General features: G+C 36.6%; 1 protein-coding gene across 3 annotated transcripts in view; it reads right to left on the minus strand.

The window, feature by feature from the left end:
- The window catches only part of LOC150107214 (roundabout homolog 1-like), a 742051-nt gene that overhangs the window by 445936 nt on the left and 274569 nt on the right, over positions 1 to 21546 (minus strand). For all 3 annotated transcript variants that reach the window (XM_090391071.1, XM_090391072.1, XM_090391070.1), the window contains exons 4-5: positions 10224 to 10362; positions 2353 to 2480 (exon numbers count right to left, since the gene is read on the minus strand). In XM_090391071.1, the coding sequence (XP_090247197.1) occupies positions 2353 to 2480; positions 10224 to 10362 (267 nt within the window). The remainder of the gene's footprint in view (positions 1 to 2352; positions 2481 to 10223; positions 10363 to 21546) is intronic.

Raw genomic sequence — 21546 nt, forward strand, 5'->3', positions numbered from 1 at the left:
CCTTGGAGGTGTCACGAAATAATAAATAATAATAATATTCTTAGCTCTTTCATATCTTCTTTCACTGCATATTTCTTGCCTTTCAAATCATTCATGGGAGCCAAAACAATTAATGCATCCCCTTTGCAAACCAAGAGCTTCGCTAACAACCATGCTTTCACCAATTTCTCATTAAGTACATCTCTTATCGCCGAATCTCCATACAATACCTTCTGCTCTCACACTTTCATACTTTTTTTCATTCACTTTTTTTTTTTTTTCCATTCTCATTCTTGATGAACTACAAGACAATCGTTTCCCCAAGTGGCTGTAGCTCAAATTTTTTACTGTGAAGGATGATGTGAATCATGGTTTTTTCCCTTCTCATTGTCACCTAATTATCCACATTACCTTCAGCCATATTTCACGCACTCTCGTTCACTCTTCCACATTCTCTATAACATTTTTGCTATCTTCTCCAAACAAATTTTTATAAAATTTCTCCAAAGAAATAAATAATCAATGGAAACAGATTGTGATTGATGGCTGCAAGTTTACATTACACAATATGGAAATTCTTCAAATTACTAGCCATAGAAAGTCTGATAGAACTCAAGAAATTAAAAGGGAAAAAAAACTCAATCAGAAATTAATGATTGCTCTACTCCTTGTAATATTATTAAGAAAGACAGGAGAGGGATGAACTACAGTTTATTGTCAAAAATACTGCTAGTATATATATATATATATATAGAAAGGTTTTTACCTTGGGTATAATATATGTTAAATGTTAAAGATACCAAGCTATTTTAAACATGGTTTTTTACTCCATTTCCCAAGTATGCAAACAGACAAAGAAGTCAAGTTTGCACTTGCAATGTAATGCAAGTCTAAGTGACCCATAAAGTAGTACAAGTCGAGGCAACTCGTGGTAAAGTCGGATTAAGCTCTGATCACTATTCTTAATATTTACCCTTAATGCAAAGCCCATCTCCTTGAGGAGATGTATGATGCTATGCATTAAATGCAAAGGGTCACTACCCAGACTGGTTTTGACCTTTATTGAGGTCTCATCAGTGGGAGCCAGCATAGAAATACCAAGGTTAAGTAATACAGAGCTTATAAGTATTTTACCAAAACAAGTTACCAAAAGGTGCTTTGACCTTATTAAATAAAAATCTTAGAATGAGAGATAGAAAGTTTTTTACCTTGGGTATAATATATGTTAAAGATACCAAGCTATTTTAAACCTGGTTTTTTACTCCATTTCCCACGTCAGCAAACAGACAAATAAGTCAAGTTTGCACCTGCATGTAATGCAAGTCTAATTTACCCGTAAAGTAGTACAAGTCAAGGCAACTCGTGGTAAAGTCGGAATAAAATATTAAGAATAGTGATCAGAGCTTATTTCGACTTTACCACGAGTTGCCTCGACTTGTACTACTTTACGGATCACTTAGACATGCATTACATGTAGGCACAAACTTGACTTATTTGTCTGTTTGCTTACTTGGGAAATGGAGTAAAAAACCAGGTTTAAAGCTTGGTATCTTTAACATACATATATATGTAAATAAGTTTTTTTACCTTGGGTAATGGTAATATATATTATATTAGGGTTACCAAGCAATTTTATAAACTTGGTTATTTTACTCCTAAATCCCAAGTAAGCAAACAGTTAAGGTGGTGCAACACCAGTGCAACTCATTGTAAAGGTGGGTAAAGCTCTGATCACTATTCTTAGTATTTTCCATAATGTAAAGCACATCTCACTAAGAGATGTATACTGCAATACATTATGGGTGGGGTCACTACCCAGATCGGTTTCAACCTTTTTTTGAGGTCTCCTCAGTGAGTAGCTAGACCCTAAATACCAAGGTTTTAGTAATACAGAACTTTATCAACTTTACCTATACAAGTTGCTACAAGGTGTTTTTATTTTGAATAAGAATCTCTGGAGGAGATAAAGATGTAAATATTACTAAAACCTTGGTATTTAGGGTCTAGCTACTCACTGAGGAGACCTCAAAAAAGGTTGAAACCTGTCTGGGTAGTGACCCCACCCATAATGTATTGCAGTATACATCTCTTAGTGGGATGTGCTTTACATTATGGAAAATACTAGGAATAGTGATCAGAGCTTTACCCACCTTTACAATGAGTTGCCCTGGTGTTGCACCACCTTTAGACTTGAACTACGTTCAGGCGCAAACTTAACTGTGTGTGTGTGTGTGTGTGTGTGTGTGTGTGTGTGTGTGTGTGTGTGTGTGTGTGTGTGTGTGTGTGTGTGTGTGTGTGTGTGTGTTTAGAAATTTTAATGACTTAAACACCGAGATAATTAAGAGTAAAATATATCTTTATATATATACTTACAATGAACAGTTAGAGTTGCTGAGGTAGAGATAATGCCCACATGATTTTCTGCTTCACAGATATATACTCCTTCATCTGTAGGTGTGACATCTCGAACACTAAGGCTTTTGTCTTCTTGAATTTGTGCTCTGTAAAATAAAATCAAATTATATAAAATTAAAAAAAAAACTCAATGCAAGTTATATGGTTCAGTAAGCACACATCTAATTATAAATTTACAATACACGAAAACTTGCTACATTAGAGTATGTCAATTAAATAATTATGCAATGAAAGAAAGCAAACTAGTAATAATCATATAAATAAGTATAACATTGTATTCAAAATATCAAGTAATTTTATATAAACTTGGTTTTTAATCCTATTTCCCAAGTAAGCAAACAGATAAGTATGTCAAGTTTACGTCTGCACGTAGTGCAAGACTGAGCAACTCCTGCAGGACCAAGGCAGCTTGTGGTAAAGGTGGATTAAGATCCAATCACTTTCCTTAGTATTTTTCCCCTAATGCAAAGCACATCCCCTTGCAGAGATGTATGATGCTATGCATTAAAGGCAGGGGTCACTACCCAGACCGGTTTCGACCTTTATTGAGGTCTCATCAGTGGGAGCCAGACCTGAAATACGAAGGTTGAAGTAATGCAGAACTTATATGACTTTTACCTAAACGCAAACTTGACATATGTCTGTTTGCTTACTTAGCTAATAGGATTAAAAACCAAGTTTATATAAAATTACTTGGTATCTTGAATACATAATATACCCAAGTTTAAAAAAATATATATAAAAAAAAACTTTCTACAAGTATAACATTATTTGTTAAGAAAGAGCCTTATAAGTATACACCCAGATGGTGAACTATTCAGAATAAAGTATTTGTTCATCACACTATGAAACTTTTTTTTTATCGATACATTATGCTAACTTATTTAGCATACAAAACTTTTACAATGAGTTGTCTTGGCAACCAAAGAATTTATAATAGTGTAATGCTGAAAAATGTACCAATAAAAGATGAAAATATGGATCCTTGAAGATTATGTCATAATTGCTACATGATTAATTGAAACAAACAAAGAAAATCTGCTAATCCCTTTTATTTCCAAAAGGGTGTAGACTTAACTAACTTCTAGTCTTAACTAACTTTTGAAGACTAGCGGCCAGCTAGCTTCTATCCGTAGCCAATCGCCAAACACCTCCAAGACTATCAGTGATATTAACAGTTATTAACTGGCATCTAGAGAGGACAATGTGGCAGACAACTGAAATCATCTCATGGTTCCTTACATTATATATTATGGTCTGAAATAGTGTGAGGTCTATGGTCAATTTTCTTGAATTTATGGGATGAAAATCACAAGTTTCTGAGAGGGAAAAAATGGCTTACTCATGCTAGATTTTTTATGGCCAAAGACATCACAGATTATACTGCGCCAGGACACAGGTAACAGCAGTACATATGATAATTGGTTAGAAGAAATATCACAAACATCCATGCTCTTGTCAGGACTCATGCTAGAGAATGATTAACTTGGGAAAACCAGTTGAAAAAAAGTTCCTCTAGTTGGCACCTAGAATCAAATTTACACTAGTCTTTCTTTAGGTTGCCAAGCAGAATGGATGCAAATTTCACAGGGCTATACAGACCTGAACTGCAACTGAATAAAGCAATTTTGATATTAACAAAAAAAGATTTATGCACATTGTACATGTTATCCACCTTCTATTATTAATATTAGTGTCAAGAAGAATTCCAACCAATGACAAAATATTGTTGAAAGTTTTACCACTTGGTTGTGCTATGCCAGACTGGTTGGCTGAGTGGTTAGCATATCCACTCTCCAGCCAAAATGCTGGGGGTTTGAAACCCACCATGGGCATAGATGTTTGTGATTGTCTGTGAAAATACTAGTGGTGGTGGGCAGTAGATGGCATTGGTTGATAATGTGGTTCGTTGTAGTTGGTGGATGGAGGAGTGAGTGGCAGAGACGGAGAGTTGTAGAGCAGGTGCCTTCCCTCGATGAGTCTAGGACTCCCTAGAGGTGTCAAGTAATAATAATAAGTTAAAGATTTCAAGAAATTTATTTCTTGGTTTAATTTTTTATCCAAGTGTAAGCAAACAAAGACTGCATGTGAAGTAACTTCACAACTGGGCAACTCGTATATAGAGGCTAATGACTTCACATCACTTGCCTGAGTGTCCCATAATGCAGAGCATATATCTTTCAACAAAAACTTTCAACATCTATCTCTAATCCAGAGTATTTTAGTAATAAGGTGTGACACCTTTTAGCTATTTGTATATGGAAATATGACTTCTGCATTACTTCAAACTTGGTATCGTTTCTGGGTCTGGTTCCAATGATGAGACCTCAATAAAGGTTGAATAGTGTCTGGATAGTGACCCTTCCCATAATGCATAGCATTATACATGTCTGTAAGGATATGTGCTTTGCATTTTGGCCTAGTGGTTAGTGTATCCACTCTCTCGTCAAAAGGTTGCAGGTTCGAATCCCAATGTGAGCATCGAACACATAGGCGCCTCCCAAGCATCTATATATTCACCTTTTATTGGTCCATTTTGATAAGGTTTCCACTGAATAAGATTTCTATATTTGGCTTTCAAATAATGCTGGATCTAATATCCACTTGACATGTATAATTTTACATCGCCGAAATGAAGTCTTTTGGTTCTTTATTTTAGTAATTACTTTTACGCACTGACTGAGAGTTCACTTATGAAAAATACATCTCTCTGACATTTCAAGTTCTTTAGTACTGAATGAGAGTTTCTGCTCTCTTAAAGTTTCTACCTGATCTCTGAGGAGAACCAACCAGTTCGAAACAGCTGTCAGGGCAGTGAAGCCTTATGAAAATGGACCAATAAAAGGTGAATATATAGATGCTTGGGAGATGCCTATGTCTTCTGCACTAAGGCAACTCGTGAATGCCTGGGGAATATATTCCCATAAGCTCTCTGGTCAACTTACCTTACGAAACTTTCATAGTTTTTACATTCGGCTTTGAAATAATGCTGGATCTAATATCCACTTGACTTACATAAAAATACTATGGTACAAGAAAGTCACTGCAGCTAACTATTCCAGTGGTCTCTATATGTTTGCTATCAAACACCAACTTTTAAATTTAACGAAAAAAAAAAAAAAAGAAGAAGTAAAGTTAAGTCCATATACAGCAATCCCTTGATTAATGCACCTAATGCATTCTTTAAAACGGGCATATTAATCAAAAACACACTAATTGAATATAATAACCTACGGGAAAAAGTATAATTTGTTCTTCTTTTTTGGCACTTAATTTTTTTTTTTTTTATAAAAGAATTAGGGTATGTCTCAGGGCCTAGTTAAAGGAAAACCATGAAGCTCAAAGACAATAAAATATATTCAGAATATAAATTTATTATTCTACTTCTTAACAAAGAATTAAGTTAACGCAGTTTGGCAGGCTTTTTTTTTTTTTTTTTTTTTCATACAACTGATGGTATGGCCCTATTGCCTCTGTAAATACTGTAAATCTCATCAAAACCCAGTTCATGCCTGATGCTGGAAATTTCCTCAACAACATTATCCATTTCATTTGAAAAGCCTCTAAAATCATTTGCACAGTGTGGAAGAATGGGCTTCCAAAAGGCCTGCATATTGCCAGCAGTAATTTCATTCGACTTTGCAACTTTATAACCAGGTTGAGATTTCTTTGATTTGGTCAGAAAAGTCTTGGAAGGCATTAGCTTCCGAAAAAGATCAGTTTCATCAACATTAAATATTTATTGGACACAACAGTCCCCTTCTTCCACAATTTTCTTCAAAATCTCTGGATAATTTGCAGCCACCTCCTTATCTGCACTTGCAGCTTCGCCTGTTCGAATATAATGTAGGCTATTTCTCCTTTTGAAATGCTCAAACCACCAAGCACTACCATGAAATTCTTCTTCTTTTCTATCATTGATGGCACTTTCTTTCAAGGTTGCAAAGAGACTTAATACTTTTCATTTAATAAGGTGGATCCATTTTTGGTCACAATCTTCAATCTAGGTAGAAAGAAGTCTCTCTAATTCAATCATTATAATACTTTGATTTCAAGTAGTCTGCATGCATGATGAACTTTGAAGCAGCCTTATTTTTCCCTTTGTATTCAGCAGCTTTGCTTAAAATTGCTCTTAGAGCTGATTCACCCATTTTGTGTTCTTGTCCTATCTTTGCTTTGGACTCGCCTTGTTAATTTTTATTATTTCAAGTTTTTATTCCGATGAGATTACTTTTTGAATCCTATTCACATTTCCGCTTTTTTGCTCACTAATTCTTTTACTCATGATTAAAGGTTTGACAAATACTTGAAAATAAAAAAATAAGGAAAACAATTGCAAAGGAGGCACGAGATATGATCAGCAAAATGCTATGTAATTCTTGTAGATAGGCTTATATGTTGGTAACACATGACTATTAAATTATTTAAGGAATTTACAACATATACTGGAATATTAATTAAAAGAAACTTTAATAAATATCTCCTATATTTTGGCAATGTCACATTGCCATCTTCATGGGAACAAAAAATTATGGCATGTCAATGCAGGAACTCAAAAAGCAAATGAGGCAGAAGAGAGAAAACTACTGTTGTTCCTTGTTCCTAGAATCCTAAAGGTGCCACCTAACAGGCTATATTGGGTTGTCTTGGCTGTTGGGTTGAAGTCCTCAAGATGCAAGCTTCCCAAATTTGGGGCAGTTTCATGCACCCAAATTTGTTGAGGTTTGGAAAGTTTTTTAGAGCTGAGGCTGATTCCATGAACAATCTTTCATATTTAAATTTGCTGTGGTGTATTAAAGTGGCTTTCTTCCAACATATTCTGTGGCAGGTATCCAGAGCATGATCTGCAAGCCCAGAGTGGCTGTATTGGTAAAGCCAGATGTAGTCTTTGTGTTCCGAAATCCTGACATTTGCTGTCCTGCCTGTTTGGCCAAAGTAGGACAGTTTAACAGCTGCAAGGGACCTGGTATACCCCCAGTAGGTCTAGGGGAAGTGGTTAGTCTTTGGTGGAGCGGATAAGGGAAGCCAATTTCTTATATGGTTTGTAACAAGAAGTCAGGTCATATTTTTTTTAAGATTTCAGTTAACTTTTCAGAGGTGTCCTGGATATAGAGAATGGTGATGGATTTAGTGTAATCTTTGTTATGAAGGGGGGGAGGGGTTGTGGTTAACTGGTTTTAATATTTTTTGGGGGTTTTAGCCATTGGCTAAGAAAGTGTTAAGGATGTGGTTTAGTTCAGTGGTTAGGGCATTGTCATCTGAACAGATTAATTTTTTTCCTGTTATATAGTTTTTTTATAACCCCATATTGTTGTGAGGGGGGGGGGTTCTGTAAACAGAGAAAGCCAAGGATCCATCAGGCTGGCGAGTGATTAGAGTGTCTAGGAAAGAGAGGCTGTTGTTTTCCTCTTTTTCCAAGATGAACTGGATTCTGGAGTGCTGGTTGTTTAAGTGTGTTAAGAAGGAGTGGAGTGTATCTGAGCCATGTGGCCAAATAGTGAACACATCATCAATGTAGCGAAGGCAAACAGTGGGTTTTTGTGGGGCTGAGTTTAAGGCTTTCTCTTCAAAAGTCTCCATAAAGAAGTTGCTCAGGGGTGGAGAGAGTGGTGAACTCATGGCTGTCTCTCTATCTGTTTGTAGAAGTTTCCTTGCCAAACGAAATAGCCTGAGTTCATTGTGAACTGAAAAAGGGCTGAGATATCGGGAGGAAATTTGGCTTGGATGAGCTCTACGGTTTCCTTGAGTGGGACATTTGTGAATAGGGTGGAGACATCAAAACTGACCATTATGTCATATGTTGAAGTGAGAGCTTTTCTATACTGGCTTGAAATAGGTTGAGTTTCTTATGTGTGATGGTGTGTTGCCAGTGTGTGTGTGTGTGTGTGTGTGAGCACTTTGGCTAAATGTTTGGCTAATTTTTATTGGGGGGGGGGGTAATCAATGCCATCCACTAAGGGACGTAATGGCACATTTTGTTTATGTATTTTTGGAAGTCCATATATGGGGGGGGGGGGGGAGTTACCAACAAACTAAAAGGCTTTAGTTTGTTGGTAACTTCCACAGGCCAAGAAGTGACCTTCTTAAGGAGCCTTTGGAGTGTTCTAATTTTGGTAGCTGGTGGGATTATACTCAATAGGAAGGTAGGTAACCCGATTTAACAATAAAACATTAAGCTTACCTGTGTAGTTAATTAAGCTTACTAGTTTGGTTGCTATGTAATTAGCAAACAACAAATTTTGGCAGTAAATTGGAAACATAGTGTACATGGAAAAAGTGTAGTACTGTATACCATTAAAAATAACTTTGTAAAATGTTTTAAATTGGTAACTAAATTATTTCATCCTGGCAAGTGATTTTTTAAAATAGTTAGCCATAAAAAATGTTCAGACAGAAAATTTTTAAAATTTGTAACATTTATTTTTAAAATGTATATAGGCACACTAATCAAATTTTAGAAGTGAATTAATTGTATTTAAGTATATAGAAAAAATGATGCACTAATTGAAAATGCAGTAATTGGAGATGCATTAATCAAGGGATTGCTGTATTTAGAAATTCCCAAAGTGCTTTCTAGTATGCGTTTGAGGATTAATTTAACTTATTAATAATTATGGAAGTTTGACACTGGTAGTGGGCAGAAAACTGATTACTGGAGAGGGTGTGATAGAATTATTATTTGCTATTTATCAGTCAGACTGCCTCTTTTTGAGTATCATTCACATTAGTGATTTGGCATTAGTATGAATGATGCTGCGCAATATTCAGAAAAGAGGCAAATACTGCAGGGACTAACAGAGAATGAACCAGAGGTGTGGAGGGTGCTGAGCAAGTTAGATGTTAATAAGAGTATGGCAGTGATTGATATATTGCCATGTGTTCATAAGGAATGTGCAAAAGAGTTTGTGCACTTGACCTGGTTGTTAGTGACTCTTAACAGTAGTGTGTATAAACAGAGGAAGGAGGACAAAAACAGCACACATGATACTCTATTGTGAACAGCATAGCTTTGTGAAAAGTAGGACCTGCCTAAGCAATTTATTCATATTTTATAAGAGAGTGACGGCTGAGTTGGATAAGAAAATGGCACTACTGTTTAATTTGTATATTAATGACACAGAAAATTATTTAAGTGTGTGTGGGGGGGGGGATATTCAGCTGTTTGCTGATGATGCAAAACTGCCTAGGACAGTAATTAATAAAAGTGATGTTGAAATTCTGTAGGATGATTTAAATAAATAAATTGGCAGTGTGGGCATAGAATAATTACATACTGTGTATTACAATGATGATACTGGATTGCAAAAAACTAATGAAGTTAGGGATTTGAGGGTGATGGTGGAATGAGAGCTGAAGTTCAGATGGCATACTGCAAAAGTCTAAACAGCTCAGAGAATTACTTGGATGTTGAACACTGACAACTGGAGATATGCAGGTTATTATCCCTTTTTGAAAGCTATGATTATGGCTACATCTTGAATAATATGTACAGATTTGCTGATCTGGGTTTCTCGGTGATAAAGAGGCATTGAAGAGATCCAGAGAAAAGTGACCAAGATGGCGACAATAGGAGTAATTAATTAAATATTTTTCAATCGTGTCTACGTATTACTTATATGAAATAGACACTTGCTTTGTATAAAAAGGACCATTACATACACTTCAGTCTATGAAAAATGATAGATTGAAATATTCAATCTAGACCAAAATTCAGTATTTTAATAGGGATTCTCTGTGACAAATTTATCACAAAGTTTAAGAGAGAAAAGGGATTGCACAAAGATATTGTATATCCATAAGGATAGTAAATTAAGAACACTGTATTTTACCTTCCAACAGGCATTTTCCCATCCTGTCTTCTCCATGTCACAGATGGTAGGGGATCTCCTCCAACTCTACACAAAAATTCAACATTTTCACCAGCTAATGCAGTCAGATGTTCTGGTTCTCTGATGAAAAAAGGCTTAACTGAGGAAATAAAAGAAGCCATGTAAAATATTTATTTCTAATTATAGTAGACAATTCTTAAAGAATGTTAAATACTATTAGCACAATATTTAAAATTCATCTTAAGATCCTATTATTGGAAAACCAGGCCATGAAATTACTCAAAAATTATTATTATTATTATTATTATTATTATTATTATTATTGAGGAGAGGGCGCTAGTGAGCCAAGCGCTGTGGACGTACCTAAGAAGAGCTCCTGATTCAGATAAGTTATTCTAGGAATAATTAATTATATATGCATAATTGTTTGAGTAAGAGCAGTTGTAAACATTGTGCGCTACCGGTATTATTAGTGTGGGGGATTTTTCTTGCCTAAACTTAATTACGAAATCATTATTATTAGACCTAGTAACCTGCAGGGGGGGGGGGATGTCGGCGGCATTGTCATTCCATGATTTTAATTTAGATTTCAGTCGTTTCGTTAAGTGTGAGGTCTGTTATATGTATTCCTTCGATTACATAAATGATTTGTGGATGTTTAGCATGGATGGAAGAAGGGTGTGTGCGAAGTGTGACCTGAATGAGGAACTGATGAATGCAAATATGAAATTGATGACAGAAAGTGTTAGTAACGATTGTGTCGCGAGTGCACATTTGAAAGAGAGGATGGTGAGAAAGAGAGGTGAAAAAAATGTAAAAAAATCAGGAAAAAAGAAAAAGAGTGATTTGAAAACCATAAAGGATGATAAAAGGGACGAAAGGGAGGCGAGAGTGGTGGAAAGAAACGAAATTGAGAGAACGAATGAAATTAGAAATGGCATGACGCAGAAATCACAAGTGAAAAAAATCGAAAGAATAAATGATAGCGAAAAAAGAATGCATGCTGGCGAAAGTTGGACGCATGTTGGACTGAAAGTACTGAAACAAAGAAAGATGAATGAGAGTAAAAAGTGCGAAGAATGATAGCGAAAGTTGGACGCATGTTAGTCCAAAAGTACAGAAACAAAGAAAGATAAATGAGAGGGAAAGTGAGAAGAGGGGATCGAGAGTTAGAAAGTTAGAAAGATTCAATGATAGAGAGAATCTGACGCGAAATTCAGAAAGTGAATTGGATTGGGGTGAGGCAAGAAATAAAATGGATGCAGAATGAAATTAAGAGAATTCAGATCAAAACTATTAAAATAAATCATGATGGCATGAAAGAGTTAACGAAAGGAGCGAGTGGCGTTGTATGGCGACTCCATTATTAAAGGTGTGCTAGAGGATAAAATGCACAAGGTATGTTTTCCAGGTGGTAAAATGAGTAGAGTGATTGAGGGATAGGATATGAGGCGGGAGCGAGCAAAAGAGTTAATTGTATTAATTGGTACAAATGATTTCAGAGAGAACAAAGAGCATGTCAAAATGAATGTCAGGAGGCTGCTTGGAAAGATAAATGAGAATAGTGGGACAGGAAGGGTAGCCAGTGTGTTGCCTAAGTATGATTGTGGTGAAAGGAGGAGGAGAGCGTGGATTATGAATAATATTCTGGCTGAAATGTGTGTGAAGAGATGGGAGTACAGTTTGTTAATGTGTGGAATGAGTTTGAGGGACGAAGTGAGCTGTATGGGAGCGATGGATGCATTTGAGTGGTTATGGTGTGAGTCACTTGGAGAGACTGCTGCTGGAAGGTAGAGAAGTGAATAAAGAGAATGAATCAGATCAAGAGGGGAGAGATGTGGAAGAGCAGGAGAGTAAGACAGGAGAGACTGAAGTAGAAATGAATGGAGAAGTGAGTGGTATGAGTATAGAAAATGAGAGAATGGGTGTGCAAGAGGAACAGGGAAACGAGGAGGCTCAGGGTGGACAGGGGTACACAGCGTGAGAAAGGAGGATGCCCCAAGACGAGGTGAGAGCATGTGTAGGCAGGAAAGAAAAGGGATGACCAGGGAACAAGAGGAAACAGATGAAATTGAAAAGGGTTCTAAAATGAAGAAGCAGAAAGGGAAATGGCCACAGTCCAGCATGGAGAGATCACATCGAGTGAGTGGTATCAGTGAAACTAGCTGTAGATCCAGAAATGAGCTGTTGTGTTTGTATACCAATGCTAGAAGTATAAGAAACAAGGCAGATGAAATGGTTGCACTAATTGCGTCTGTTCACCCAAAGATTGTCGGAATAAGTGACACATGGTTGGAAGAGGACGACATCTTGACAGGGATAGAGATGGAAGGGTAAGATGTGTTTTGTGAGGATAGAAAGGGTAAAAAAGGGAGGAGTGCTATTGATGATAGAGAAAAAGTTATGTCCATACAAATTAGTGATGCAAGAGAGAAATAATGCCAGTGGTTTTGAGGTAGTATGGTGTGAGATAGAGGTGAATAGAATGAAATACTTAACTGGATGTTGCTACAGACCTGGTAATGTGGATGGTAGTGAATATGAAATGTATACTTATATTAGCCAAGCAAATAAGAAAAGGGTGATCATTATGGGCGATTTTAATTATGATAATACAGACTGGGAGTAAAGAAAATGAGTTTCTTGAGTTTTTGAGGGATAAGTACCTCGTGTGCCCTCTGTTACAGTATGTAACAGAGGGCACACGAGGATTAAAGGTCTTGGATTTGGTCATCTCATCAGAGGATGTAATTATAAATGAGGTGTCAAATCATCCACCAATTGGTGAAACTGACCATGAGGTGATTACCTGGGTGGTTGCCAGCAGTGCAAAGACCACTGTGGAAAAAAGGGTATATGTGGAACTACAAGGGGGTGATTATGAAGAGCTCAGGAGACACCTTACGGGTGTAGCATGGAATGAGGAGTTAGATGGAAAAGAGATCAATGCAGCGTGGGGGATTTTCAAAAACTATTTAGTAGATGCAATGTCTAAATGTATTCCAAGGGTGAGAAGGTTAAATAAGGTAGGTGTGAGATGGATGAATAAAGAGATTAAGCATGCGATACAGAGAAAAAGGGCATTGTGGAGGCGGCATAAGAGAAGTGGAAGTAACCAATTTCATGAGGTCTACAAAGACCAGGCAAGGAGGGTGACTTGGTTGGTGAGAGTAGCTAAACAGAGGTATGAACAGCAGTTATCTAATGAAGCCAAAAAGAATCCTAGGAAGTTCTTTCGATATGTAGCCAGCAAAAGAAAGAATGATTATGGAAGGATGACATTGATTGGAGGAAATGGTATAAAGACAGCTGTTGCAGAATGTGTGGTAGAGATACTTAATGAGCAGTTCATAAAGATCTTTCAATCTTGTGAATGTGACTTCATGGAGAGATTGAGAGAGCAGTTGATGATGGGTAGGAGAGACTGACTATAAGTGAGCAAGAGGTGTTTGGAGAGTTGAGTAAACTAGATGTAAATAAGGCTGTGGGACTTTATAATATATCACCTAGTATTCTGAAGGAATGTGCCAGAGAGTTGACACCTGCCTTGACATATTTTTTTAATACGAGTCTTGCACTTGGTCAAGTCCCTAAGGAGTTGAAGGAGGGCAAGATTGTGCAACTTCATAAAGGAGGTGATCGAACTCGAGCATCAAACTATAGGCCTATCTGTGTGTGTCAGGTGTTATATTTAAGTTGCTGGAGAAGCTTGTGAGAACTAGGATCCAGAGTTGGGTTGACAACAATGGTGTTATCTTTGATGGACAGCATGCATTTGCTAAAGGGAGGTCATGTTTTAGTAATCTACTTACTTATTACAATAAAGTAACTGCTTCCTTGGACAGAGGAGAAGGATACACAGTACTATACTTAGATTTTGCAAAGGCTTTTGATAGAGTACCTCATGATAAATTAATAGTCAAACTAGAGCAGATGGGATTGGATATTAGATTAGTGCATTGGATTGGAGATTGGCTATCTGATAGGTATCAACAAGTTGTGTATGGGGGAGAGATATCCAGGAAAAGGAAAGTCACTAGTGGAAAGCCTCAGGTGTGTGTTTTATGGCCATTACTGTTTAACTTGTATATTAATGATATTGGTGAAGATTTGGATGGAGATATTCGGTTGTTTGCAGATGATGCAAAGTTGGGACGAACTACGAAGAGTAGTGAAGATGTTGTGGCCTTGCAAGAAGACTTGAATAAATTGAGTGAATGGGCATGGAAATGTTGATGCGAGTTCAATGTTGCAAAATGTAAGGTTTTAAAATTTGGAAAACAAAGATGGGATACAGAATTTATGCTTGGTGAGGATATATTGTTGGAGGTGGAAGAAATAAGAGATCTGGGGGGTGATAGTGGATAAGGATCTGAAATTTAGGGGACACATAGCCAAAATTGTGAAGACAACACAAAGGCTTCTGAGATTGATGCAGAGGACACTGACTTGTAGAAGCAGGGAGATTCTTGTTCCATTGTATAAGGCTTTGATTAGGCCACACATGGACTATTGTGCCCAGATTTGGTCACCGGGTTTTCAGAAGGATGAAGAGATGTTGGAAAGGGTCCAAAGGCGACTGACTACGGTAGTTTCTGACCTCTGGAATGTTGAGTATGAGGAAAGATTGAGAAGATGTAATTTGCAGAGTCTGGTGGAGAGAAGGAAGAGGGGAGATATGATAGAGACCTACAAGTTGTTAAGGAGTAAGGGGTTGTTATAAGATCAATGGTGGAGAAGTTCTACAGAGAATAGTGGGAGATTGGGGGAGAACCAGAGGTCATCCTTGGAAACTGTATAAAGAGGGTGTGAGTAGGGGAGTGAGAGGCAGGTTTTTTCCGTGCAGAGTTGTGAATGATTGGAATGCCTTGCCTGAGAGTGTGGTGTCTGCAAGGAGTTTGAGTGTGTTTAAGACACGGTATGATGAGATGTGTGTGTGTGTGTGTGTGATAAAAGGACCTCCCAGATGAGTCTTTGACTCCATGAGGTCTTGGGAAATAATAATAATAATTATTATTATTATTCAGGCCTCCATGGAGTCAAAAGACTCATCGTGGGAGGTCCTTTCTAAGAAACACAAGTCTACCAAGACTCATCAAGGGAGGTCCCTCCTAGGAAACACAAAGTCTATCATACCACTCCTTAAATGCATTGACCATTCTCGCTCTCACCACTCCATCAGGCAATGCATTCCATGGTTCAACCACACTCCATGCAAAGAAACCACTCCTCACCCTCTTTCTCACAGTTTCCTTTTGTAACTTCCAGGGATGGTCCCTTATAATGACTCCTTCCCGCTGTTCAACCAAGCGAAAGAACTCCCCAGTGTCAACCCTGTAACCACCTCTGAACAGTTTAAAAGTCTCAATCATATCACCCATCCTTTCTTTAATTAATCAAAAGATAAAAGACAAGATAAAATATGTTATCAGGATGATTTGTAAAAGTTTCTCATTGCATTTGTCATCTTTTAGTGAGTTTGTTAATCAGTATATTAATGGCTTATGGTAGGCCTAAAACGTTCCATGTTTGGTCTCTATTGCAGGATTTCCAAATTATGTAAAATAATTAATAAAAATAAAACAAAATTAATTTTAAAAAATCTTAGAGTGATCTGGAGAAAAAGAGTGATATCTGATGACTGGGTCAAGGTGATTATTGTTTCCAATATATAAAGAAGGCTCAAGAAGAGAGTGTAGTAACTAAAGAGGAAGGCCTAAGAAATAGCACTTGGTTTTTTTATTATTATTATTATTCAGGCCTCCATGGAGTCAAGAGACTCATCATGGGGTGGACCTTCCTAGGAAACACAAGGTCTATCATACCATTCCTTGAACTCATTGACCATTCTAAAAAAAGCAAACAAGTGTTGATTTTTTTTTTCTCTATAAGAGAAATAATAGAAAGACATTTAAAATTTGGAAGGGGGGAAAAGTATATTTATGGCATTTCTTGATTTGGAAAATTTAGGAAAAGATAGACACAGAAAAAGGAGAACTAGTTATGATAAAGAATATATATGTTAAGTCTAAGAGAAGTGTGTAGCTGAGGCACAGGAACAATTTGGCATTAGGCATTTGCCAAGGGTATTGGCTTCTGTAGCTCAGCAATTAAAGCACTTGTCTTGTACACTAGGAGCTGTGAGTTCATTCGGCACTTTTTTTTTTCTTTTTGCCGACTTGGTTGACCAAGTTTCAGAAAAGCATTCCCATTCTCCAACCAACAGGCTGCAGGTTGAATCCCACCATATGCATGAATGTTTGTGATTGTCTTTAAGTGAAAGACGAATTTCATCACCTGAGGTGAGACAACCACCACATTTATTGAAGGACTGAAGTTGCTTGAAAAAGTTCCATGTTTGGTCTCTAGGGAACAGTTTCTGGATTATATGAAAATTAATTTTAAAAAATTGTATATATATATAATTGACAAAAATAGAAAAAAATTCTAAGCCTACCAATGGTGAAAAAATTTACTTAGGTTAGCAAATAACCTTTCGTGAGTGGAAGCAACATACAAAAAATAGTGGCAGGACATTTTACCAATTACTGACTTTTCACCAGTAAGTGATCAGAAAAATCCTATCCAAATTAGATACCAAAACGTCCACCTGGCCCTGATGGCATTCCTCCAACTGTCCTGAAGATTTACGAATCAGAACTGACTCCTATTCTATGGTGTCTCTTTATGATTTCTTGTGTGCAGGCATCTAATCCACATCCTGGAAATTAGCCCATGTAAAACTATCCAAGAAGGGTGACAGAACTTTGCCATTAAACTACTGACCAATCTTTCTCATTTCAGTCCTCACTAAAGTAACCATCGACAGTCAACTTCTTGAAAGTGCTCAACTAATAAATGACAGCTAGTATGGATTCCAACCAATACCATTCAACAGGAGATCTACTCACCTATGTCACATACTTCTGTATAAGCACTACAGAAGAGTTTGGTGAAGCTGGAGTGGTTGCCCTAAATATCACCAAGGCTTTCAACTGGATCTGGCACAAGGACCTATTAAGTAAGCGTCCATCAATCTGTCTGTCTCATGGCTTCTGCAACTGGGTCACCAGTTTTCTTACAGGACGCACATTGAATGTGATGGCTGACGGTTCCCTACTTCTAAGTAACTAATATTGGGATCCGAAAAAGTTCTATCTTCTCACCCATGCTGTTTTTCTTTACATCAATGACCTGCTCCAGTTGATCACCAATCCAATACACAGTTTTGCCAAGTAAGGAGGAGGATAACATTCCTCCTCCTTACTTGACAAACCTTGCATAAACAAACTCCCAAAACGACAATCACTGCAAGCCAAAATTCTAATTTCCAAACCATTTTTGATAAGGCTCAAATAATCTTTTCAATTTCAATGCTTGCAAAACACAGTTCTGCCTTATTTCCCACAAAAAAGAACCTTATTATCCCAGCCTTACCTTTGACAACACCCAAATCTCTAGGCGATGGATCTCCCTTCGGATTACCTTGATACCAGGACACTCTTGGAAGAAACACATTAACATCATTTTCTCCTCAGCATCCAAAAAATTTGTATTCCCCTTTCGTTCAAGGCAGTACTTTATCTTATCTCCATTGCTGTATATTGCAGTACTAACTAATATCACAGATAGGTTAATGACCAGAAAGGAACAGAAGAAATTGCACAAACGGAATAGTGTAACACTATGAGTTACGTATTGATAGCAGGAAGAGGGAGAGCACAGTTTACAGTCATAGAGAAAACAGAAACGTTAATGGTGTTAGACTCAGTGGACAAGTCTTGAAGAGTAGTAAAAACATCAAATATCTGAGAATTATACTTTAATGATGAATTTTAAATCAGAATTTTAAAATGAGGAGGATTTCATGGCCAAACCATTTTTTAACTTGTAAGTAGTTCACTTTGGGATGGTGGATCCCGATAAAGTACAAGCTTTTTATTAACATCAGTTATTTTTAGCCTATTTTGTCTTAGACAACAGAGACACGGAGACTAACAAAAAGCAGGATGCAAGTGGTAATACAAGCAATGGAAATGAAAATTTTAAAGACAATACTGGTAAAAATAAGGAAAGGCAGAATAAGGACAGAATGGAGGGTCCAGATAAGAGGAGATCTAAAAACAAGGTATCTTATTTTTAGATCAGTGTTCTGGAACAGTGTTCACAAAAAAAGAATATGGGAAGACAGAAAAAATTGGAGAGCTTTGATCTTTTGTGTTGGAGCAATTATTAATAAATAAAGAAAAAAGAAAGAAAAAATCCTTACTTACCTAGAGTGCCATACATGTACTATACATGTTTTATAACAAGTATAGTATAAAACATGTATAGGCAGGAACTGATGAACATTCAAAAAAAGCATAAAATGATACACAGGAGATAAAGTGTTTAGATTTTGATATTCATAAGTACAAATTAACAAGCATATTAGTTTAAATTAAAGAAAAAAGTTAAGCAAGTTTCAGCATGGTTAGTAGTTGGAAGGGGACCGATCGTTCAATGCTGGTGGCACACTCTCCCTCGATGAGTCTTTGGACTCCCTGGTGGTGTAACATAATAATACCAAGAAATTATATACTTCGTTTAATCCTTTATCCAAGTATAAACAAACAAGTTTGCACCTGAAATATTTTCAGGACTCAGGTATGTGTAAAGTAACTTGTATAAAGAAGCTAAGACTTCACATCACTTGCCTTAGTATTCCATAATGCAAAGCACATGTTGCAGAGATGTATAATGCTATGCTTCTGGCTCCCACTGAAGAGACCTCAATAAAGGTCAAAACTGGTCTGGGTAGTGATCCTTCCCCATAATGCATAACATTAGGCTAAATAATAATTCTCCTACAATGAGTCTTTTGACTCAATGGAAGCCTAAATAATAAGTATACATGTCTGCAAGGAGATGATTTCTTGCTATCTTTAATTTATAGTATAACCAAATGGAAAACTATCCAACAATTATCTCTAATCCAGAGAAATTTAATAATAAGGTGTGGCAACTTGTATATGAAAATATGAATTCTGCATTACTTCAACTTTGGTATCACCTCTGGGTCTAGCTCCCACTGATGAGATCTCGGTTTTTTGGCAAAATAAGTACTTTGATTTTCTTTTGTTTGTTTTTCACTTAAATTTATTTTACTGATGCTAGTGGTGGTTTCGTTCCCACTAGTGGTGGTTTCTTTCAATAAATATTAGGATTGCTGGTAGTGCAGTTAATATCTGCATTACAGGATTACTTTTAGCGGTATCACGGCTGCCATTTATAGTAGCTCAAACAAATATTTGCTGGTAGTGTAGAATTATTTCTGTATCACGGGATTATTTTATTCTCAGTCTACTGAAAGTTTTTTTTTTTCTCCTTCCAATTAAACACAGATGTTATAGTCTTTTTTCCCACTTGAGATAATGGTATCAATTCCTCCAAGGGTGAGAACTCTAGGAATTGAAATTCCCAGATGTGAAGAAGTGAGAAGGGTAACTAAGGTTTTAAAAGAGATAGTCGGCACAAACAAGATTTATTCTCTCACCCTTTACAGTGGAGGGAAATATTTTCAGTTAAAGATATGGAAACAGGGGACAAACTATTACAGGGTTTTACTTAATAACTGAAGGCAGCACAGTCCTGTAATGGTCGGGAGCCAGGTAAAAACAGTAAAAATCGAAAGATTTCCGATGGAATATACAAAGAATAGTAATGAAATTCTTATACAGACATTTTTGAAATGGGGTAAGATTAGTAATATCTGAAAGGGTTTGTCAAGTGAAGATCCAAATTGGCTTTCTGGTGATGTCACCTTCACAATGGATATGAAGATGTCCATATCAAATTTTGTCAACATCGGTACAACCCAAGTTATGGTAAACTATGCCGAGTACAATGTCGATGCCTGCATTGCAGTTCATACAATCACTTAGGTGGTAACTGCCCCAAATCTAAATGTTTCAACTGCGTGGAGATCGGGCATATCGCTAATCAGTGCCTCAAACCCTGTCAGAAATGGTCTGAACACCAGGTTAACAGCTGTCCTTTTAGAATTTTCGCAGAGAGTGGGATCTCCTGTAGAGCCAATTAGAATACCATATATATCAGAGAGGCATACTGAAGAGTTCCCAGATTTTCCAATTCGGTCTAGTAAAGACGCCGCTTTCAAGCAAACTACACTTGGTAAAATCACAAAATGCGAGCGAATAAATCAGTTAAAATTTATCCCCAAAATTACAGATCTACAGGAGCAACTTTCCCAGTCAAATACTGATGGAACATCAGTTGAAATTACCAATAATGAACCTAATATAACAACTGAATATAACAACTGAACAGGTACACAATGAAATACAAAAACATTCAACTGTTCTACAAGGAGAAACTGAAGAAGAAACAGAAAAGCAAGTAAGACAACTGAAAGAACTTAATATGCAGACAAGTTCATCAAAAAGGAAAGACAAATTAATAAAAAAAAAAAAAAAAAAAAGAACTACGTCTAAAAGAAAAAGAAGTAATAAAAAACATAAAGATTGAGAAGGCCATGGATCGTCAAATGAAAACTCTTCAGGCTCAGAAGAGTTTATGGGTTATGAAGAACCAACTCATGCTAATAAAGAGAAAGCAAGAGATACAATTAAAGAAAATATAATAAAGTTTACAGATTCAAAGTTTTCTCAGTACACTTCATCTACATGAAAAGAAAATAACTAGATTCCAAATAAAAAATGATAGGTATGAAATTGAAGTAATGGACAGCAACTGTAAAAAACTGAAAAACAGTTTACAAGAAGAAGGTTACACAATTGTTTCTTCACAGATTGAAGACCTCACTGGGTTCATCCAAAATTTAGAAGTTAAAGACTTACCAGTGACACTTCAATAATCATAGCATCTCCTTTCTGTATTGCCTCATTTAATATCCTTTAATTTATTTTAATATCATTTAATTTAATTTAATATCCAAAGGGATGCAGAAGAGAGAATCTTCACAACAGATTGGAAATACTGTGGATGTGTAATAAGGTTTATAAATGTTCATGTTCCATCCAATAGAACAATTAGACGAAAATTCTTCCAGGAATTGGAGCCATATTTTTATTGCACCCACTACATTATAGCAATTGGAGACTGGAATTGTACTGAAACCCAACATTAGACAAAATAGAAGGACACCCTCCAGGAGTAGAAAAGTGAGATATGCACAGTTAAAAATATATCTTGAGCATTGTCAACTAGTAGACATATGGAGGATTCGCAATCCTAATCTCCAGGCATACACATACATGAATCATCAAGGTATTGGTACTCGTACTGACTGAATTTATATCTC

The sequence above is a fragment of the Typopeltis vanoorti genome, chromosome 4 (assembly GCF_054136105.1).
Source record: "Typopeltis vanoorti isolate ZY-2024b chromosome 4, IOZ_Tvanoo_1.0, whole genome shotgun sequence".
NCBI classification, from domain to species: domain Eukaryota; kingdom Metazoa; phylum Arthropoda; class Arachnida; order Uropygi; family Thelyphonidae; genus Typopeltis; species Typopeltis vanoorti.